This window comes from Tachyglossus aculeatus, chromosome 11, assembly GCF_015852505.1.
Source record: "Tachyglossus aculeatus isolate mTacAcu1 chromosome 11, mTacAcu1.pri, whole genome shotgun sequence".
NCBI classification, from domain to species: domain Eukaryota; kingdom Metazoa; phylum Chordata; class Mammalia; order Monotremata; family Tachyglossidae; genus Tachyglossus; species Tachyglossus aculeatus.
In genome coordinates, this window is record NC_052076.1 from 32793382 (window position 1) to 32814549 (window position 21168).

General features: G+C 49.5%; 1 protein-coding gene across 1 annotated transcript in view; it reads right to left on the reverse strand.

The window, feature by feature from the left end:
• SMIM35 (small integral membrane protein 35) overlaps positions 1-21168 on the reverse strand; it is a 40419-nt gene that overhangs the window by 3168 nt on the left and 16083 nt on the right. The window contains exons 2-3 of the mRNA XM_038754209.1: positions 6284-6400; positions 2926-2959 (exon numbers count right to left, since the gene is read on the reverse strand). Of these exons, the coding sequence (XP_038610137.1) occupies positions 2926-2959; positions 6284-6400 (151 nt within the window). The remainder of the gene's footprint in view (positions 1-2925; positions 2960-6283; positions 6401-21168) is intronic.

The following is a 21168-nucleotide window of genomic DNA, read 5'->3' on the forward strand; positions in this document are numbered from 1 at the left end:
CAAGAGATCTAGGTTCTAACTCCAACCCTACCACTGGCCTGCTGGCTAACCCCGGGCAAGGTATTTAACCTCTCCAATCCTCAATTTCCTCAACGATAAAGTGGAGGTAAGCTACCTGCTAGCTAGCTAGCTTCCCTCTCAGACTGTGAGTTTCACTGGGGACAGGGATTGGATCCAATTTGGTTATCTTGTATCCAGTGCTTAGCATTGTACCTTGGGACATAGTAAACACAATACAATCATTACTATTACTATTAGTTCAAGGAGAGCTGTGCCAAAATCCCCCCACCCACGACCCCTTCTCAGTCACCCCAGACCTTCCTCAGCAGGTCCCCCTGTCCCTTCCTGCACCCAGCCAGGGGGTAGGTATCATGTCTACTGACTCTATCACACTCTCCCAAGTACTCCCCACAGGGTAAGCATTCAATAAATACCATTAATTGATTGGACATGAAACTTCCCTACTGGAACAGAGCAATTAAGCAATCAATCAATGGTTTTGATTGAGCGCTTACTGTGTACTATGCACTTGGGAGGGTGTAACACAACAGAGTTGGTGTGCACATTCCCTGTCCACAAATAGGGTGGCCTACTGAAAAAAGCACTAGCTTGGGAGTCAGAGGACCAGGGTTCTAATCCTGGCTCTGCCACTTAACTGCTGTGTGACCTTGAGCAAGTCACTTCACTTCTCTGGGCAGCAGTTCTCTCATCTGCAGAGTGGGGATTCAATACCTGTTCTCCCTCCTACTTAGACTGCAAGCCCCATCTTGCATCTACCCACCAGTTAGTACAGTGCTTGGCACATAGTAAGTGCTTAATGAATATCATAATAAACTAGCTTACAGTTTAGAGAGATAGAGGAGCTATCAGATATGAAACTAAGAACAGATACTACACTTGATCTTAGCCTTCAAAGCCTTACTGAAAGCACCACTTCTCCAAGAGGCATTCCCTGATTAAGTCCTCATTTCCTCTTCTTCCACTCTTTTCGGCATCACCCTTGCACTTGGATTTGCACCCTTTATTCACCCCTCCCTCAGCCTCACAGCAACTTATGTACATATCTGTAATTTCTGTATTTATATTAATGTTTGCCTTCCCCTTTAGCTTATGAGCAGTGAACGTATCTACCATCTCTGTTATATTGTAATCTCCCAAGCACTTAGTACAGTGCTCTGCACTCAGAAAGCACTCAATAAATATTATTGATTGATTGATTAGCCAAAAGGCCGAGAGCAGAACAGACAAGTGAGGCAGACTGGGCCAGCTCCTCCCCTGGGGCCTTTAAGAGCAAGTGAAACCCTGTGACTCCCCAAACCCTATGACTGAATAATAATAATAATAATAATAATAGCATTTATTAAGCACTTACTATGTGCAAAGCACTGTTCTAAGCACTGGGGAGGTTACAAGGTGATCAGATTGTCCCACTGGGGGCTCGCAGTCTTAATCCCCATTTTACAGATGAGGTAACTGAGGCCCAGAGAAATTAAATGACTTGCCCAAAGTCACACAGCTGGCAAGTGGTGGAGCTGGGATATGAACCCATGCCCTCTGACTCCAAAGCCTGTGATCTTTCCACTGAGCCACACTGCTTGTGGTTGTGGTTGTGGTTGTGGTTGTGCTGTTGGTTGGGGGCGGGGGGTCTAGCAGAAAGAGCATAGGACTGGGAGTCAGCAGTCCTGGATCCCCAGCCCTACCAATGGTCTGCTGTGAAACCTTGGGCAAGTCTCTTAGCCTTTCTGAGCTATAGCTTCCTTATCTGGAAATTAGGAATGCTATGCCTATCCCCCAGGGATCTAGTGGGGATTAAATGAGAACAATAAAACTGCTAAACAAGGAACCCGGATTATTCTATTCAAGGGAGAAGTCCCCTGCCCAAAGGCCTGGGAAGAGACGAAATAATTGATGAATCAATCCATAATAATAATAATGATGGCATTTATTAAATGCTTACTATGTGCAAAGCACTGTTCTAAGCACTGGGGGGTTACAAGGTGATCAGGTTGTCCCCCGTGGGGCTCACAGTCTTAATCCCCATTTTACAGATGAGGTAACTGAGGCCCAGAGAAGTTAAGTGACTTGCCCAAAGTTACACAGCTGACAATTGGCAGAACCGGGATTTGAACCCATGAGCTCTGACTCCAAAACCCGGGCTCTTTCCACTGAGCCACGCTGCTTCTCTAGTAGTGTTTAGTGAGTGCCTACTGTGTGCAGAGCACTGTACCAAGCACTTGGTAGAGTACAATAGGGAGTTGGGAGGCACATTCCCACCCCACCAAAGAGTTTATAGTTTCAAGGGAAATGACTCGTGGGCCCTGTTGGAGAGTAGGCCTATGAGTCTTTGAGATGAGCCCAGAGCAGGGGAGGGGAAGAGGATGTTCATTAGCGCATTTTGCAGTTTTAGCTTGTTCTTTCTGAGAAAGCCCAGTCCACTCATTCTTCCTCCCCACACACCAACTCAACCCACCACACACAAAGCATACACACACAAACACACACACACACACTCCTCCCCATTTCCTGTCAACAGCAGCCCTTAGCTGGAGCAGGGTTGGCCACCGCTACCCAGGCCACTGGGCACTCTTTTTTATGATTAAGCACTTCCTGTATGCCAGGCACTATCCTAAGCGCTGGGGTAGATACAAGATCATCAGGTTGGATGCAGTCCCTATCCCACATGGGGCTCGCAGTCTTAATCCCCATTTTACAGATGAAATAGCTGAGGCACAGAGAAGCGAAGCCACCTGCCCAAGGTCACATACAAAAGACAAGTGGCAGAGCCAGGACTAGAACCCAGGCCCTTCAGACTCCCAAATCCATGCCCTGTCCACTCGGCCATGCTGCTTCTCTGCTCTACACTCTTCCAGCCTTCCCTGGCTCATCCCAGCAGGAAACCTGTAGCCACAGCCAAAGCCTACTCACCTGATTTGGTACAAGTTAAAGACGAAGTTGGGCCCTAGGGAGAAAAACAGAGAAGGGGCAGGGGTTAGAACTGTTACGGAGAAAGGCCTGCCAAGCAAAGTAACATCTATGTTGCCAACTTGTACTTCCCAAGCGCTTAGTACAGTGCTCTGCACACAGTACATGCTCAATAAATACAATTGAATGATTGAACACAAATGAGAGGGCAGAGACTTCTCCTGCCTGAGGGCCACTGTTATGGGAATTGCCATCCCTAAGCTCAGTCTGCAGAGAAGGAGCTCTTATTGAGAAACAGTGTGGCCTAGTGGATAGAGCACGGAGCTGGGTGTCAGAAGAACCTGGGTTCTAATCCAGATTCCACCACCAGTCTGCTGTGTGTGACCTTGGGCAAGTGGCTCCGTTTCTCTGTGCCTAGGTTACCTCTTCTGTCAAATGGGGATTAAGATTGTGAGCCCCATGTGAGACAGGAACTTGTCCAAGCTGATTAGCTTGTAACTACTCCTTAGTACTACTGTTACACTGTACTATTTAGTACTGCACTGTACTATTGCTTAGTACAGTGCCTAGCACATAGTAAGTGCTTAACAAATACCGTAAAAAAACCCAACACCTAATGTACCTCCATACTCAATCTCTTGCCCCATCCAAGCTCTGCCCCAAGCTCCTTAAGTCCCTTTCCCTCCTAGCTATGGGCATTGCTATTTATTGCCCATTCCGACCCTTTCCCAGAGTGAGCTGAAGTCTCTAAGGCAGGGAGATGAGTAGAAGGTGCGATAAACTCCCAAGGCCCTGGATCAGAGAGAGAAAGGAGTAGGGTAAGATGAGAGAGGAGTTCCCACCCAAGAAACTTCAGGAAGAAGTGCCAATCAATTGATCAATTGGGTTTTTTGAGTGCTCACTGTGTGTAGAACACTGCATTAAGAGCTTGGGAGGGTACAATATAACAGAGTCTATAACGAGCCTGTTATATTGTACCCTCCCAAGCTCTTAAGGCAGTGGTTCTTCACACAGTGAGCACTCCAAAAACCCAATTGATTAATTGATTGGCACTTCTTGCCCAGAAGGAACCAGAGTAGAGAGGGGCAGGCTCTGCTGACAGCTGGGCCTTTCCAACCATGTTGGCTGGCCTGAGGGCACAAGAGTGAGCACCTGTAAATAGCCAGCCCTAGGGCTGAGTATGGCAGCCAGATCTGCCCATTCCCCACTGGTAGTTTCATAGCCCACCTGGGGTTGCTTTCCCTATGCTGGAGACTCCTGAGTTGGTTGCTTTACTCAGGGAGGATGGGTGGGACCTCTTTGTTCTAGTAGGAAAGAGAACAGAGCTGGGAGTGAGAGGACCTGGGTTCTAATCACAGCTCTGCCAATTGCTTGCTGAGCGACCTTGGACAAGTCACTCAACTTCTCCCTGTTTGAGTTTCCTTAACTATATAATGGGGATTGGATACCTGTTCTCCCTCAGCCCCATGTGGGACAGGGACTATGTCCATCCTGATTAACTTGCATTTACCCCAGGGCTTAGAACAGGGTTTGACACATAGAAAGCAATTAACAAATACCATAATAATAATAATAATAATAATTAGGAATCTCTTTCAAGGAAAGGGGTTGGTTACTGTTCAAGTTTACTGTGACTATAAATTTTCCTTTAGTTCTTGCTCCTGGCTCTGTCATCAACCTCCCTCTGGAGAAGCCAGGGGGCCGTTCAAGTTGGCTTGGAGAAGGTCACTTAAAGAGAGTCCGTCGGAAAACTAAAATGGTGAGGGCTTGTGTCTGTCAGTTCCACCCTTAGACCTAAAATTCCTTGAGGGCAAGGACCCCTTTTCTAACTCACCTGCATTCTCCCAAGCTGTTAGTACTGAGCTCTGCACGTAGTAGAGGTCCAATACAGACTACTGATTGATTGATTGATTGGACTGAGAGTTGAAAAGCTGCAGACTAAGCTTTCTCAACTCCTCCTCCCCCAGCCTCCATTCCCAGCCCTCAATTGGCCCGACCTCCAGAGCCCCATTCCCTCCACCCCCAGCTCTCATTCAATCAATCAATCAGTTTATCAAACAATCAATGGTATTCACTGTACTGTCTCACAAGCCCGCAACATTGGTGTCATCCTCGACTCCGCTCTCTCATTCACCCCTCACATCCAAGCTGTCACCAAAACCTGCCGGTCTCAGCTCCGCAACATTGCCAAGATCCGCCCTTTCCTCTCCATCCCAACCGCTACCCTGCTCATTCAAGCTCTCATCCTATCCCGTCTGGACTACTGCATCAGCCTTCTCTCTGATCTCCCATCCTCGTGTCTCTCCCCACTTCAATCCATACTTCATGCTGCTGCCCAGATTGTCTTTGTCCAGAAACGCTCTGGGCATGTTACTCCCCTCCTCAAAAATCTCCAGTGGCTACCAATCAATCTGCGCATCAGGCAGAAACTCCTCACCCTGGGCTTCAAGGCTGTCCATCACCTCGCCCCCTCCTACCTCACCTCCCTTCTCTGCTTCTCCAGCCCAGCCCGCACCCTCCACTCCTCTGCCGCTAATCTCCTCACCGTGCCTCGTTCTCACCTGTCCCAGCATCGACCCCCGGCCCACGTCATCCCCTGGGCCTGGAATGCCCTCCCTCTGCCCATCTGCCAAGCTAGCTCTCTTCCTCCTTTCAAGGCCCTACTGAGACCTCACCTCCTCCAGGAGACCTTCCCAGACTGAGACCCTTCCTTCCTCTCCCCCTCGTCATCCCCCCATCTTACCTCCTTCCCTTCCCCACAGCACCTGTATATATGTATATATGTTTGTGCATATTTATTACTCTATTTATTTATTTTACTTGTACATATCTATTCTATTTATTTTATTTTGTTAGTATGTTTGGTTTTGTTCTCTGTCTCCCCCTTCTAGACTGTGAGCCCACTGTTGGTTAGGGACTGTCTCTATATGTTGCCAACTTGTACTTCCCAAGTGCTTAGTACAGTGCTCTGCACATAGTAAGTGCTCAGTAAATACGATTGATTGATTGATTGATTGACTGTACTAAGCGCTTGGGAGAGTACAACGCAACAGAATTAGCAGACACATCCCCCCCAACCCCGGTTAGCCCCCAGCCCCCGGTTAGCCCCCAGCCCCCGCCCCCCTCCCCCTGGGTCGCCCAACTTCAGAGGGGCTGACCACTGCGCCACGGAAATGCTTTGCATGCTACCACCCCAGCCTGACCACAGACCCGACTCCCGCCCCCTCAGCTCTCCTCCGCCAGCAGCTGCTGGCTCAGAGGGGAAACGCAGAATGAGTGGGCTGGGATCAGACCCGGTGGGGTGGACTGGGATGGAGGGAGGCTGGGGTGGGGGTTTTGGGAAGCCCTCTCCCACACTCACCGTCCCAACAGTAGCCTCGCTGATACCACTTGGCCAGGGTGTAGCCGAGAGCAGCGACCAGCAGCAGGGACAGGCCCACGCCGAGGATCAGACCCAGGGTGTTAGAAGTGTCCTCCCCTGTGCAGAGATAATAAAAATAATAATATTTAAATTATCATATTTAGAGAAGCAGCTTGGCTCAGTGGAAAGAGCACGGGCTTTGGAGTCAGAGGTCAGGGGTTCAAATCCCAGCTCCGCCAATTGTCAGCTGTGTGACTTTGGGCAAGTCACTTCACTTCTCTGTGCCTCAGTTACCTCATCTGTAAAATGGGGATTAAGACTGTGAGCCCCCCGTGGGACAATCTGATCACCTTGTAACCTCCCAAGCGCTTAGCACAGTGCTTGGCACATAGTAAGCGCTTAATAAAATGCCATCATCATTATTATTATTAATAGTGGCATCTGTTAGGTGTTTACTATGTGCCAAGCACTGTTCTAACCAATGGGAGAGATACAAGTTAATCAGGTTGGACGCAGTTCCTGCTCCACAAGGGGCTCACAGTCTAAGTAGGAGAGAGTAGGATTAATCCTTGTTTTACAGATGAGGAAACTGAGGCACAGAGAAGCGAAGAGACTTGCCCACGGCAGACAAGAGGCAAAGCTGGTATTGGAACTCACATCTTCAGATTCCCTGGCCCAGGCTCTATCCACTAGGCCACACTGCAGATCCACAGACGCAAATCATCAGCCAGCCTCCAAACCGCTGGCCCGGCCCCTCGGGAACTGGGGGGAGGGGACGTTAGGAAGGGGGGCTGGCCAGAAAAACATCTCCCCGTCCCCTCTGCTCTGTGTCTGATCTGACTGGAGTATAATAAAACAATAATAATAATGATGATGATGGCATTTATTAAGCACTTACTATGTGCAAAGCACTGTTCTAAGCGCTGGGGAGGTTACAAGGTGATCAGGTTGTCCCACATGGGGCTCACAGTCTTTATCGCCATTTTACGGATGAGGTAACGGAGGCATAGAGAAGTTAAGTGACTTGCCTAAAGTCACACAGCTGGCAAGTGGCGGAGCCAGGATTTGAACCCGCGACCTCTGATTCCAAAGCCCAGGCTCTTTCTACTGAGCCATGCTGCTCAGTATATCCAACCCAGTGCTTAGCACATAGTAAGCGATCAACACAATCCCCATTATTAAGCCACAACCCAGTCTCTTCTCAAGGCCCCAGCCTCCAGGCCTCCCCTGATTAACTCACTCCCCAGTCTACCCCCTGTCCTACGCCCAGTACAGGCTCTGCACCCCCACTATTTCCCCATTTCTGGTCGGGAAGGGAGGCTGGAGGCAGGTTTTAGTTCCCACCCCTTGGGCTCTCCAACCCTGGGCTGGTGTTGGGGGGAAGTCAGGAGAGGGTTACCCTCACAGTAAGGTGCAGGCTTAGGGATGGACCATTCCATGCCTTGATCCCAGCCCTCCACAGGGAAGCCCAGCCCCTCTAGACTGTAAGCTCATTGTGAAGAGGGAATGTGTCTAACAATTCTGTTGTACTGTACTCTCCCAAACACCTAATACAGTGCTCTGCACACAGTAAGCACTTGGTAAATACCACTGATGATGATAATAATACCTTAGTTTTGTATAATACTTTTACTCCCAAAGTGCTCTCACATTAATGACCTCATCTTTGCCCTCACCACAGCCCTGTGAGGTAGGTAGGAAAAAGGCAGGTATTATTATCCCCGTTTTGCAGATGTGGAAACCAAGGTGCAGAGGCATCAAATGACTTGCTCACAGTCGTGCATCCGGCCCATAGTAGAGCGCGGACTCGAACCCAGGCAACTCTGGGTCTAGTTACGCGACCCCCCGAGCCCACGTCATCCCTCGGGCCTGGAATGCCCTCCCTCTGCCCATCCGCCAAGCTAGCTCTCTTCCCCCCTTCAAGGCCCTACTGAGAGCTCACCTCCTCCAGGAGGCCTTCCCAGACTGAGCCCCTTCCTTCCTCTCCCCCTCATCCCCCTCTCCATCCCCCCATCTTACCTCCTTCCCTTCCCCACAGCACCTGTATATATGGATATATGTTTGTACATATTTATTACTCTATTTATTTGTTTATTTTATTTGTACATATCTATTCTATTTATTTTATTTTGTTAGTATGTTTGGTTTTGTTCTCTGTCTCCCCCTTTTAGACTGTGAGCCCACTGTTGGGTAGGGACTGTCTCTACATGTTGCCAATTTGTACTTCCCAAGCACTTAGTACAGTGCTCTGCACATAGTAAGTGCTCAATAAACGCGATTGATGATGATGATGATGATGATGAACTCTGGCTTCCAGTCCAGCTCTGCCCTTCATCTCACTGTCTCCCCATGGTTATCCCAGGGGTGGACCAGAACCAAAGCTGAGGAGATGCTATCCAGTGCCACGAGGAGGGCCGGGAGGTGGGGGGAAGCAGGAAGGAGAGGAAGGAAGACAACAAAGGGGAGCTAGAGAAACGAAAAGGAAGGAGGAGGCCATCACATCAAAAGTCCCAGGAAGGCTTTTCCATTCTTTCATAATCCTAAGGCCCCTGTATTCCCACCCCTGCTATTCAGAATACCACAAAATGAAAGATCCTAGAGCGGGCTGGAGAGTTGGGAAAGGGAGCTGGAGTACTTGGCTCTGTAGGGGGATGGTAGGAAGGGGAACCCAAGGCTGTAAGCTCCAACTCCTATAATCCCTGTGAGCCAACAGCCTGAGCAACTACCCTGGGCGTGAGCAGCAGTCTTTGTGGTCCAGACTCACTTCCCCTCCCAGCAACCACTGAGACGTTCAAAGACGCTCTCACTCCCTGGTAGAGACTCTGTGGGGCTGCAAAGGGCGGGCACACACACAAACACACACACACACACACACACACACACAGCTGGGGGAAATAGAACTCCTTGGGGCTGCAGAGGACAGAGACACACATACACACATGCACACGCACAGTTGAAAGAAACAACACTCCGTGGGGCTGCAGAGAACAAACACACACATGACTCAGCCTGCACAGTTTGCTCTTCTAAGCCCACTGTTGGGTAGGGACTGTCTCTACATGTTGCCAACTTGTACTTCCCAAGCGCTTAGTACAGTGCTCTGCACACAGTAAGCGCTCAATAAATACGATTGATTGATTGATTGATTAACCTTCTCACTGTACCTCAATCTTGTTGATCTCGCCGCCCAGCCCTTGCCCACGTCCTGCCTCTGGCCTGGACTGCCCTCCCTCCACCTATCCAACAATTATGCAGCGTGGCTCAATGGAAAGAGCACGGGCTTTGGAGTCAGAGGTCATAGGTTCAAATCCCAACTCTGCCAACTATCAGCTGTGTGACTTTGGGCAAGTCACTTAACTTCTCTGTGCCTCAGTTACCTCATCTGTAAAATGGGGATTAAAACTGTGAGCCCCCCATGGGACAACCTGATCACCTTGTAAACTCCCCAGTGCTTAGAACAGTACTTTGAATATAGTAAGCGCTTAACAAATACCATTATTATTATTATTATTATTAATTACTCTTCCCCCCAGCCCCCACCCGTTCAAAGCCTTCTGAAAGTCACATCTCCTCCAAGAAGCCTTCCCTGACTAAGCTCTCCTTTCCTCTTTTCCCACACCCTTCTGCATCACCCTGACTTGCTCCCTTTATTTATCCCCCATCCCACAGCACTTATGGATGTATGTGTAATTTATTTATTCATATTGATTAATTCATATTAATTATAGACCGTAAGCTCACTGTGGGCAGAGAATATGTTTATTGTTATATCGTACTCTCTCAAGTGCTTAGTACAGTGCTTTCCACATAGTAAGAGCTCAGTAAATATGATTGAATGAATGAATGGACACTCACACATAAAGAGCTGGGGGAACATCACTCCATGGTACTGGAGGGCAGACACACATGCACACATACACACATGCACACATACACACACACATACACACACAATGCGCGCACACACACACACACACACACACACACACACACACACACACGGGGCTGGGGGAAACAGCGCATACCTAACCCCAACCTCCAGCCCCCACCCTCCACTTTCTGCTTTTGGGCCTGAGGCCTTGGGGGCGCAAGGTGGGTATTCAGTAGAGGAGATCTTCCCCCTCCCGACAATCCCCCTCCCTCCAAACACAGAATAAAAGCAGCATGGCCTGGTGGAAAGAACAAGGGGCTAGTCAGAGGACCTGGGTTTTAATCCATGCTCTGCCACTTACCTGCTGTGTGACCTTGGACAAGTTGCTTAACTTCTCTGTGCCTCTGTTTCCTCATCTATGAAATGGGGAATTCATTCTGTCCCCCCCTCCTCCTTGGACTGTGAGACCACTTGGGACAGGAGCTGGGTCTGACCTGATAAACTTGTAGCTACCCCACTGCTCAGTACAGTGCCTGACACATAGTAAATGCCACAGATACCATGCCTGTGAGCCCTGCCCCCTGCCCTCAGAGATGGGACTAAATGACATGACATGACAACTAAATGACATGAGGGTCGTCTGCCCCTCACCAGGATTGGTCCTTGCCCTGGACAAGTATGTGAGTATGTGAGTGGTTTATTCATATTAACGTCTGTCTCCCCCTCTAGACTGTAAGTTCGTTTTGAGCAGGGAACATGTCTGCAAATTCTGTTGTATTGTTCTCTCCCAAGTGCTTAGTACAGTGTTCTACATGTAGTAAGCATTCGATAAGTATCATTGATTGATTGATTCTGGCTAGACCACCCTGCCCCTGCCAGGTGGATAAGGGAAAAGAAAGAACTGGACTGATCTGTGCCCAGCTGAGGGGCAGAAATCAGTCCTATACACTCATCAAAGGCTAGCCTTGGGAATCAATCACAGGATATGAGATGGGAGAGCCCCACCCCTCCAGGAGGGAGGAGCCCCTTTCCGGCCTCTATACACACACACACACACACACACACACACACACATTCATTCTTTCAATCATATTTATTGAGCGCTTACTGTGTGCAGAGCACTGTACTAAGTGCTTGGGAAGTGCAAGTTGGCAATATATAGAGACGGTCCCTACCCAATAACGGGCTCACGGTCTAGAAGGGGAAGACAGACAACGAAACAAAACATGTGAACAGGTGTCAAGTCATCAGAATAAATAGAAGTAAAGCTAGATGCACATCATTAGCAAAATAAAAAAAAACAGAATAGTAAATATGTACAAGTAAAATAAATAGAGTAATAAATCTGTACAAGCATATATACAGGTGCTGTGGGGAGGGGAAGGAGGTAGGGCGGGGGGGTGGGGAGGGGGAGAGGAAGAAGGGGGCTCAGTCCAGGAAGGCCTCCTGGAGGAGGTGAGCTCTCAGTAGGGCTTTGAAGGGAGGAAGAGAGCTAGCTTGGTGGATGTGAGGAGGGAGGGCATTCCAGGCCAGGGGGAGGACATGGGGCAGGGGTCGATGGCGGGACAGGCGAGAACGAGGCACAGTGAGGAGGTTAGCTGCAGAGGAGTGGAGGGTGCGGGCTGCGCTGTAGAAGGAAAGAAGGGAGGTGAGGTAGGAGGGGGCGAGGTGATGGACAGCCTTGAAGCCAAGAGTGAGGAGTTTTTGCCTGATGCGTAGGTTGACTGGTAGCCACTGGAGATTTTTGAGGAGGGGAGTGACATGCCCCGAGCGTTTCTGCACAGAGATGATCCGGGCAGCAGCATGAAGTATAGACTGAAGTGGGGAGAGACAGGAGGATGGGAGATCAGAGAGGAGGCTGATGCAGTAATCCAGTCGGGATAGGATGTGAGATTGAACCAGCAGGGTAGTGGTTTGGATGGAGAGGAAAGGGCAGATCTTGGCGATGTTGTGGAGGTGAGACCGGCAGGTTTTGGTGATGGATTGGATGTGAGGGGTGAACGAGAGAGCGGAGTCGAGGATGACACCAAGGTTGCAGGCTTGTGAGATGGGAAGGATGGTAATGCTGTCTACATTGATGGGAAAGTCAGGGAGAGGGCAGGGTTTGGGAGGGAAGATAAGGAGTTCAGTCTTGGACATACTGAGTTTTAGATGGCTGGCAGACATCTAGATGGAGATGTCCTGAAGGCAGGAGGAGACACGAGCCTGAAGGGAGGGAGAGAGAGCAGGGACTCTCTCTTTCTCTCTCTCTCTCTCTCTCTCTCTCTCTCTCTCTCTCTCTCTCTTTCTCTCTCTCTCTCTCTCTCTCTCTCTCTCTCTCTCTCTCTCTCTCTCTGTCCCTCCCTCCCTCCCTCTCACTCACTCACTCACTCACTCTACAATCTATCCTGGCTGAAAGTGGTCCGGGGGTAGGGGTGTCTTGTCCTGGAAGACTGCCACAAGGAGAGGGAGGAATTTTTATTTATTTATTTTTTTTTTTTGCTGGAGGGGGTTAATGCATTTGTTAAGCACTTACTATGTGCCAGGTACTGTACTAAACGCCGGTGTAGATACAAGCTATCAGGTTCAACACAGTCCATGTACCTCATTGGGGCTCACAAGTGTTATCACCGTTTTCCAGATGAGGTAACAGGTGTGGAGAAGTTAAGTGACTTGCCTAAAGTCACACAGCAGACAAGTGGCAGAGATAGGATTAAAACCCAGGTCCTTCTGACTCTGATGTTGGCCGCCACACTCCCCTTCTCTGCTCACCTTCATCCCCATCAATCAATTGATCAATCATATTTATTGAGCACTTTACTGTGTGCAGAGCACTGAACTAAGTGATTGGAAGAGTACAACATAATAGTTGGTAGAAATGTTCAAGTCTTGAATGAGTCCTCAGAGCCTTGGACAGCAAGAAAGACTTGAGTGAGACATTAGGGAGAACTTCCAAGTTGGAGATCTTCCCAACTCAAACACAAACTCCTTGTGGGCAGGGAAAGTGTCTCATGCTTCTGTTGTGCTTGGTTCAGTGCTTTGAATTCAGAAAGCTCTCAATAATAATAATGGTATTTATTAAGCACTTTTAATGTGCCACGTATTGGGTTAAACTCTGGGGTAGATAACAATAATAAAAGTGCTTTGTTAAGTGCTTAGCACGCTAATCCTCCTCGACCTCTCAGCTGCCTTCGACACTGTGGACCACCCCCTTCTCCTCAACACACTATCCAACCTTGGCTTCACAGACTCCGTCCTCTCCTGGTTCTCCTCATCTCTCCGGCCGTTCATTCTCAGTCTCCTTTGTGGGTTCCTCCTCCCCCCTCCCATCCCCTTACTGTAGGGGTTCCTCAAGGGCCAGTTCTTGGTCCCCTTCTGTTCTCTAACTACACTCACTCCCTTGGTGAACTCATTCGTTCACCCCACACATCCAATTTGTCACCAAAACCTGCAGGTCTCACCTCCACAACATCGCCAAGATCCGCCCTTTCCTCTCCATCCAAACTCCATCCAAACTGCTACCTCTTGGTTCAATCTCTCATCCTATCCCTACTGGATTACTGCATCAGCCTCCTCTCTGATCTCCCATCCTCCTGTCTCTCCCCATTTCAGTCTATACTTCGCTCTCTGCCTGGATTATCTTTGTGCAGAAACGCTCTGGGCATGTTACTCCCCTCCTCAAAATCTCTAGTGGCTGCCTGTCAACCTACAAATCAAGCAAAAACTCCTCACTCTCGGTTTCAAGGCTCTCCATCCCCTCACCCCCTCCTACCTCACCTCCCTTTTCTCCTTCTACAGCCCAGCCCGCACCCTCCGCTCCTCTGCTGCTTACCTCCTCACTGGGCCTCATTCTTGCCTGTCCCACTGATGACCCCTGTCCCACGTCCTTCCCCTGGCCCGGAATGCCCTCCCTCCACACATCCGCCAAGCTAGCTCTCTTCCTCCCTTCAAAGCCCTACTGAGAGCTCACCTCCTCCAGGAGGCCTTCACAGACTGAGTTCCCTTTTTCCTCTCCTCCTCCCCTTCGCCCCCCGCACTGCCTCCTTCCCCTCCCCACAGCACTTGTATATATGTACATATTTTTTACTCTATTTATTTAACTTGTACATATTTACTGTTCTATTTATTTTGTTAATGATGTGCATATAACTTTAATTCTCTTTGTTCTGATTATTTTGACATCCGTCTACATGTTTTGTTTTGTTGTCTGTGTCCCCCTTCTAGAACACGAGCCTGTTGTTGTTTAGGGACCGTCTCTATGTGTTGCCGACTTGTACTTCCCAAGTGCTTTGTCTAGTGCTCTGCACACAGTAAGTGCTCAATAAATACAATTGATTGAATGAATGAATGTGCCAAGCACTGTTCTAAGCACTGGAGTAGATACAAGGGAATCAGGTTGTCCCACGTGGGGCTCACAGTCTTCATCCCCATTGGACAGATGAGGGAACTGAGGCCCAGAGAAGTTAAGTGACTTGCCCAATGTCCCACAGCTGACAAATGGTGGAGTCGGGATGAGAACCCATGACCTCTGACGCCCTAGCCCGGGCTCTTTCCACTAAGCCATGCTGCTGATTAGATATAAATTAATCGGGTCGCACAGCAGACAGGTGGTAGAGGTGGGATTAGAACTCAGGTCATCTGACTCCAAGGCCCCAGCTCTTACCTCTAGGCCACTGCTTCCTCGGCAGTAATGGAGGTTGCAAAATCTCCCCCTCAGGGTGTTTCCAATCAAGGGGCCCCTCCTCACTTTCCGGCTCGTCCCCTGAGGCTGGGGGGCACCACTTGTCACCTGTGTGACTTTGGGCAAGTCACAACTTCTCTGTGCCTCAGTTCCCTCATCTGGAAAATGGGGATTAATAATAATAATAATAATAATGGCATTTATTAAGCGCTTACTATGTGCAAAGCACTGTTCTAAGCGCTGGGGAGGTTACAAGGTGATCAGGTTGTCCCTCGTGGGGCTCACAGTCTTGATCCCCATTTTACAGATGAGGTAACTGAGGCACAGAGAAGTTAAGTAACTTGCCCAAAGTCACACAGCTGACATTTGGCAGAGCCGGGATTTGAACGCATGACCTCTGACTCCAAAGCCCGGGCTCTTTCCACTAAGCCATGCTGCCTCTCAAGATTAATAATAATAATAATGTTGGTATTTGTTAAGCGCTTACTATGTGCAAAGCACTGTTCTAAGCACTGGGGTGGATACGAGGTATACAAGTTGCCCCATGAGGGGCTCACAGTCTTCATCGTCATTTTACAGATGAGGGAACTGAGGCCCAGAGAAGTGAAGTGACTTGCCCAAAGTCACACAGCTGACAATTGGCAGAGCAGGGATTTGAACCCATGACCTCTGACTCCAAAGACCATGCTCTTTCCACTGAGCCACGCTGCTTCTCAAGATTAAGACTGTGAGCCCCCTGTAGGACAACCTGATCACCTTGTATCCTATCCAGCGCTTAGAATAGTGCTTTGCACATAGTAAGCGCTTAACAAATGCCATCATTTATTTATTTTTTATTGATTCGTGACCACTGGGCTCGCTCTCACCAGGGAAGGCCAGGGCCCGGCCGGCTTCAACCTGGACGAGGGAAACAGATTATTGGGGAGTATGTGCCCTGTGGTGGTCACTCCTGGGCTCTGTGAGTCACCGTGACCTAGAGTGACCAACTGGATGGACAAGCGGACAGCACGGGGGTGGGGGGACAGGACAGACTGTGCCCTGGATGTCCCGTGTCCCCATCCATGTGCCCCGGCCTACCCCGTGTCCCTCTCTGTGTGCCCTGGATGTCCCGTGTCCCCATCTATGTGCCCCGGCCAACCCCGTGTCCTCTGGGTGCCCTGGATGTCCCGTGTCCCCATCCGTGTGCCCCGGCCTACCCCGTGTCCCTTGCCGTGTGCCCCAGATGTCCCGTGTCCCCATCCATGTGTCCTGTCTGACCCCGTGTCTGCAGTCCATCTGCTCTGGTCTACCGTGTGTCCCTCTCTCTGTGCCCTGGATGTTATTTCCTCTATTTATTTATTTTCTCTATTTATTTATTTATTTTCTCTATTTATTTATTTATTTTCTCTATTTATTTATTTATTTATTTTCTCTGTTTATTTATTTATTTTCTCTATTTATTTTATTTGTACATATTTATTCTATTTCTTTTATTTTGTTAATATGTTTTGTTTTGTTGTCCATCTCCCCCTTCTAGACTGTGAGCCCGCAGTTGGGTAGGGACCGTCTCTATATGTTGCCAACTTGGACTTCCCAAGCGCTTACTACAGTGCTCTGCACACAGTAAACGCTCAATAAATACGACTGAATGAATGAATGAATGAACAGACAGCCGAGCCGGAGGATTGTCCGCAGGCGACCTTCCAACCACCCACCACCCGCCCCCCAGTCCGGCTGCTCTCACACGGGGACGGCCCAGGCAGGAGTGGACAGAAGCAGCGTGGCTCAGTAGACAGAGCCCGGGCTTTGGAGTCAGAGGTCATGGGTTCAAATCCCTGCTCCTCCAATTGTCGCTGTGTGACTTTAGGCAAGTCACTTCACTTCTCTGGGCCTCAGTTACCTCACCTGTAAAATGGGGATTAAGACTGTGAGCCCCCTGTGGGACAACCTGACCACCTTGTAACCTCCCCAGTGCTTAGAACAGTGCTTTGCACATAGTAAGCGCTTAATAAATACCATCATCATCATCATTCATTGACCTGGTACTATCGCCATGGTCACTGGGGAATAATGATCGCATTTGTTCCTCCCTTCAAAGCTCTACTGAGAGCTCACCTCCTCCAGGAGGCCTTCCCGGACTGAGCCCCCTCCTTCCTCTCCCCCTACTCCCCACCTTACCTCCTTCCCCTCCCCACAGCACCTGTATATATGTATATATGTTTGTACATATTTATTACTCTATTTTACTTGTACATATTTATTCTATTTATTTCATTTGGTTTATATGTTTTATTTTGTTGTCTGTCTTCCCCTTCTAGACCATGAGTCCACTGTTGGGTAGGGACCATCTCTATATGTTGCCAACTTGTACTTCCCAAGTGCTTAGTCCAGTGTTCTGCATACAGTAAGCGCTCAATAAATACGATTAATGAATGAATGAAAGAATTTATTAAGCGCTTACTCGGTGCAAAGCACTGTTCTAAGCGCTGGGGTAGATACCAGGTAATCAGGGTGTCCCATGTAGGGCTCACAGGCTTCATCCCCATTTTACAGATGAGGGAACTGAGGCCCCCAGAAGTGAAGTGACTCTCCCAAAGTCACACAGCTGACAAGTGGCGGAGCAGGGATTAGAACCCACGACCTCTGACTCCCTATCCTGGGATCTTGCCACTAAGCCACACTGTGCCCCCTCCCCACCGAGAGACAGACGGGGATTTAGGTTCTGCTTCTCTTGTGTCCACGGTCTACCTTCCTCCGGCCCCTGGCTTGATAGACCTCCAGATCCTCGGCTTCTATCTAATAATCGTTATGGCATTTGTTTAGCACTTACTTTGTGCCAGGCACTGTACTAAGCACTGGGGCGAATACAAGCAAATTGAGTTGGACACAGTCCCTGTCCCACAAAGTGCTCACAGTCTTCATTCCCATTTTACAGATGAGGTAACTGTGGCACAGAGAAGTTAAGTGACTTGCCCAAGGCCACAGTGACTTGCCCAAATCCAGGGGAGCAGGGTGGGGGGCCTGGAATTTGGGCTGGGCTGGGCTCAGGGAGTCCATCCGGACCACCCCCTACTGTAGTCTCAGTGACCCACTGCCTGGGCTGGATTGGGAGAGACTGTGGAGCAGAAAATTCCATGAAAAGCAGCGTGCCCTGGTGAAAACAGCCCAGTCCTGGAATTCATTCATTCATTCATTCTTTCAAACGTACTTATTGAGCACTTACTGTGCGCAGAGCACTGTACTAAGTGCTTGGGGAGTACAAATCAGCAACATATAGAGACGGTCTATACCCAACAATGGGCTCACAGTCTAGAAGGGGAGACAGACAACAAAACAAACCAAGTAGACGGGTGTCAATACCATCAGAATAAATAGAATTATAGCTATATATACATCATTAATAAAATAGAATAATAAATGTGTACAGATAAAATAGAGTAAAAATATGTACAAATATATACAAGTGCTGTGGGGAGAGGAAGGGGGTAGGGCAGAGGGGGGTAATGGGGAGAGGAGGAGGAGAGAAAAAAGGGGGGCTCAGTCTGGGAAGGCCTACTGGAGGAGGTGAGCTCTCAGTAGGGCTTTGAAGGGAGGAAGAGAGCTAGCTTGGCAGATGTGTGGAGGGAGGGCATTCCAGGCCAGGGGGAGGATGTGGGCCAGGGGTCGATCGCGGGACAGGTGAGAACAAGGCCCAGTGAGGAGGTTAGCGGCAGAAGAGCAGAGTGTGCGGGCTGGGCTGCAGAAGGAGAGAAGGGAGGTGAGGTAGGAGGGGGCGAAGTGATGGAAAGCCTTAAAACCGAGTGAGGAGTTTTTGCTTGAGTCAAAGGTTGATAAGCAACCACTGGAGATTTTTGAGGAGGGGCGTGACATGCCCAGAGTGTTTCTGTACAAAGATAATCTGGACAGCAGAGTGAAGTATAGACTGAAGCGGGGAGAGACAGGAGGATGGGAGATCAGAAAGGAGGCTGAAGCAATAATCAAGTCGGGCTAGGATGAGAGATTGAACCAGCAAGGTAGCAGTTTGGATGGAGAGGAGAAGGTGGATCTTGGCGATGTTGTGGAGGTGAGACTGGCAGGTTTTGGTGACGGATTGGGTGTGTGGGGTGAATAAAAGAGCAGAGTCAAGGAAGACACCAAGGCTGCAGATTTGCGAGACGAGAAGGATGGAAGTGCCATAGTGATGGGAAAGTCAGGGGGAGGACAGAGTTTGGGAGGGAAGATAAGGAGCTCAGTCTTGGACATGACTTCTGGAAGTCAGAAGGACCTGGATTCTAATTAATCCTGGCACTGCCACTTGTCTGCTATGTGATCTTGAGCAAATCACTTCATCTCTCTGTGCCTCATCTGTAAAATGGGGATTAAGACTATCATCACCAATCATCAATCGTATTTATTGAGCGCTTACTGTGTGCAGAGCACTGTACTAAGCGCTTGGGAAGTACAAGTTGGCAACATATAGAGACAGTCCCTACCCAACAGTGGACTCACAGTCTAAAAGAACCCCGTCTAAAAGAACTATGAACCCTGTGCGGGAAATGGACTGTGTCTACCTGATTTAGAACAGTGCTCAGCACTTACAACAGTGCTTGGCACATAGTAAGCGCTTAGCAAATACTATTATTATTATTATTATCTACCCCGGTGCTTAGAACAGTGCCTGACACATAGAAAGTGCTTAATAAATACCTTTAAAAAAAACAAATGTAGGCTGCCAAGCAACATGACTTCATTTGGAAAGATTTTCTCTCCTTGGAGGCTCTGAGGAACCTACAGGACAGAAGAGGCCAAGATCCCCAACTCCTTCCATCCTGTGATAAACGGCCCACTCCCCCAGCCCGTGATAAACAGCGGGCCCACCCTCACACCCAGGTAGTGAGCCAAGGAGGAGGGAGCAGGGAGGATCAGGCCCAGGTGCAGATATCACCCACCTCGCCTGGCCTGGGACTTTCTGAGACACACTTGCCCGGTTTTCATGTCGGCACCAGCCCTGATCACCTTACCACCTCTCTTGCCCCCAACCTTTTTGTCCTTGGAGCTTGTGTCCAGGAACCTGCCCTCCCTTCCTGGCTCAGTTGGGCAGAATCTGGAACCCTTGCTCTGAGGGGCTAATTTAGATGTTCCACTCACCTGTAGAGGTCATGGGACCAGTGCCCCCCAGGCTCCAAGCTCCAAACAAGGGCACCATGGGGCCCATGCTCCCCTGGGCTCCAATTGAGGAGCAATCAATCAATCAATCTATCAATCAATCACATTTATTGAGCACTTACTCTGTGCAGAGCACTGTACTAAGCACTTGGGAAGTACAAGCTGGCAGAATATAGAGACGGTCCCTACCCAACAGTGGGCTCACAGTCTAGGAGCACCATGGGGTCAGTGGCCCCCTGGGCTCCAACTGAAAGAACCATGGAGTTGGTGCCCCTCTGAGCTCCAAAGGGACAATGGGGTCAGTGCCCCCTGGAACTCAATTGAGGTGACTATGGTGGCCCCCTCTAGGCTCCAACTGAGAGGCCTATGGAGCCGGTGCCGCCCCCCACCAACCAGGTTCCTAGCTATGAAGGCAAGAGGGCTAGTGCACCCCAGGTTTCAGCTGGGGAGGTCAGGGGGCCAGCACTCCTATGCCAGATTTTCAAGCTGTGGGAGTGAAGACACTGTTAGTTTCCCATAGCTGTATGGGCTGGCCTTCTGGCCTCCCTCATCCAGAGGCTCCCATTGAGCCCGAGAGCTATTGTGAGGCTGGAAAGACCCCAAATCAGGTCTCTCGACCTATTCTTCCTGCTCCCCTCCTCTCTCCATCTCTGGCCTCTTGTCCTCCTGGACACCCCACCCTTTTCTTCCCCCAAATGCAAAGCCAGAGGGGAAGGCCGTGCTGGTGGGATCCGGAGCAGCACAGATGTCCCTCCACCTCCCTCCCCGCCAGGGGGCGCCCTTAGAAGGGACAAAAAGAGAGGACAATAAGTCTGAGAAGCAGCGTGGCTCAGTGGAAAGAGCCCGGGCTTGGGAGTCGGAGGTCATGGGTTCAAATCCCGGCTCCGCCACTTGTCAGCTGTGTGACCTTGGGTAAGTCACTTAGCTTCTCTGAGTCTCAGTTACCTCATCTAGAAAATGGGGATTAATAATAATAATAATAATGGCATTTATTAAGCGCTTACTACGTGCAAAGCACTGTTCTAAGCGCTGGGGAGGTTACAAGGTGATCAGTTTGTCCCACGGGGGGGCTCACAGTCTTCATCCCCATTTTACAGATGAGGTCACTGAGGCACAGTGAAGTGAAGTGACTTGCCCAAAGTCGCACACCTGATAAGTGGCGGAGCCAGAATTTGAACCCACGACTTCTGACTCCAAAGCCCAGGCTCTTTCCACTGGGCCAAACTGCTT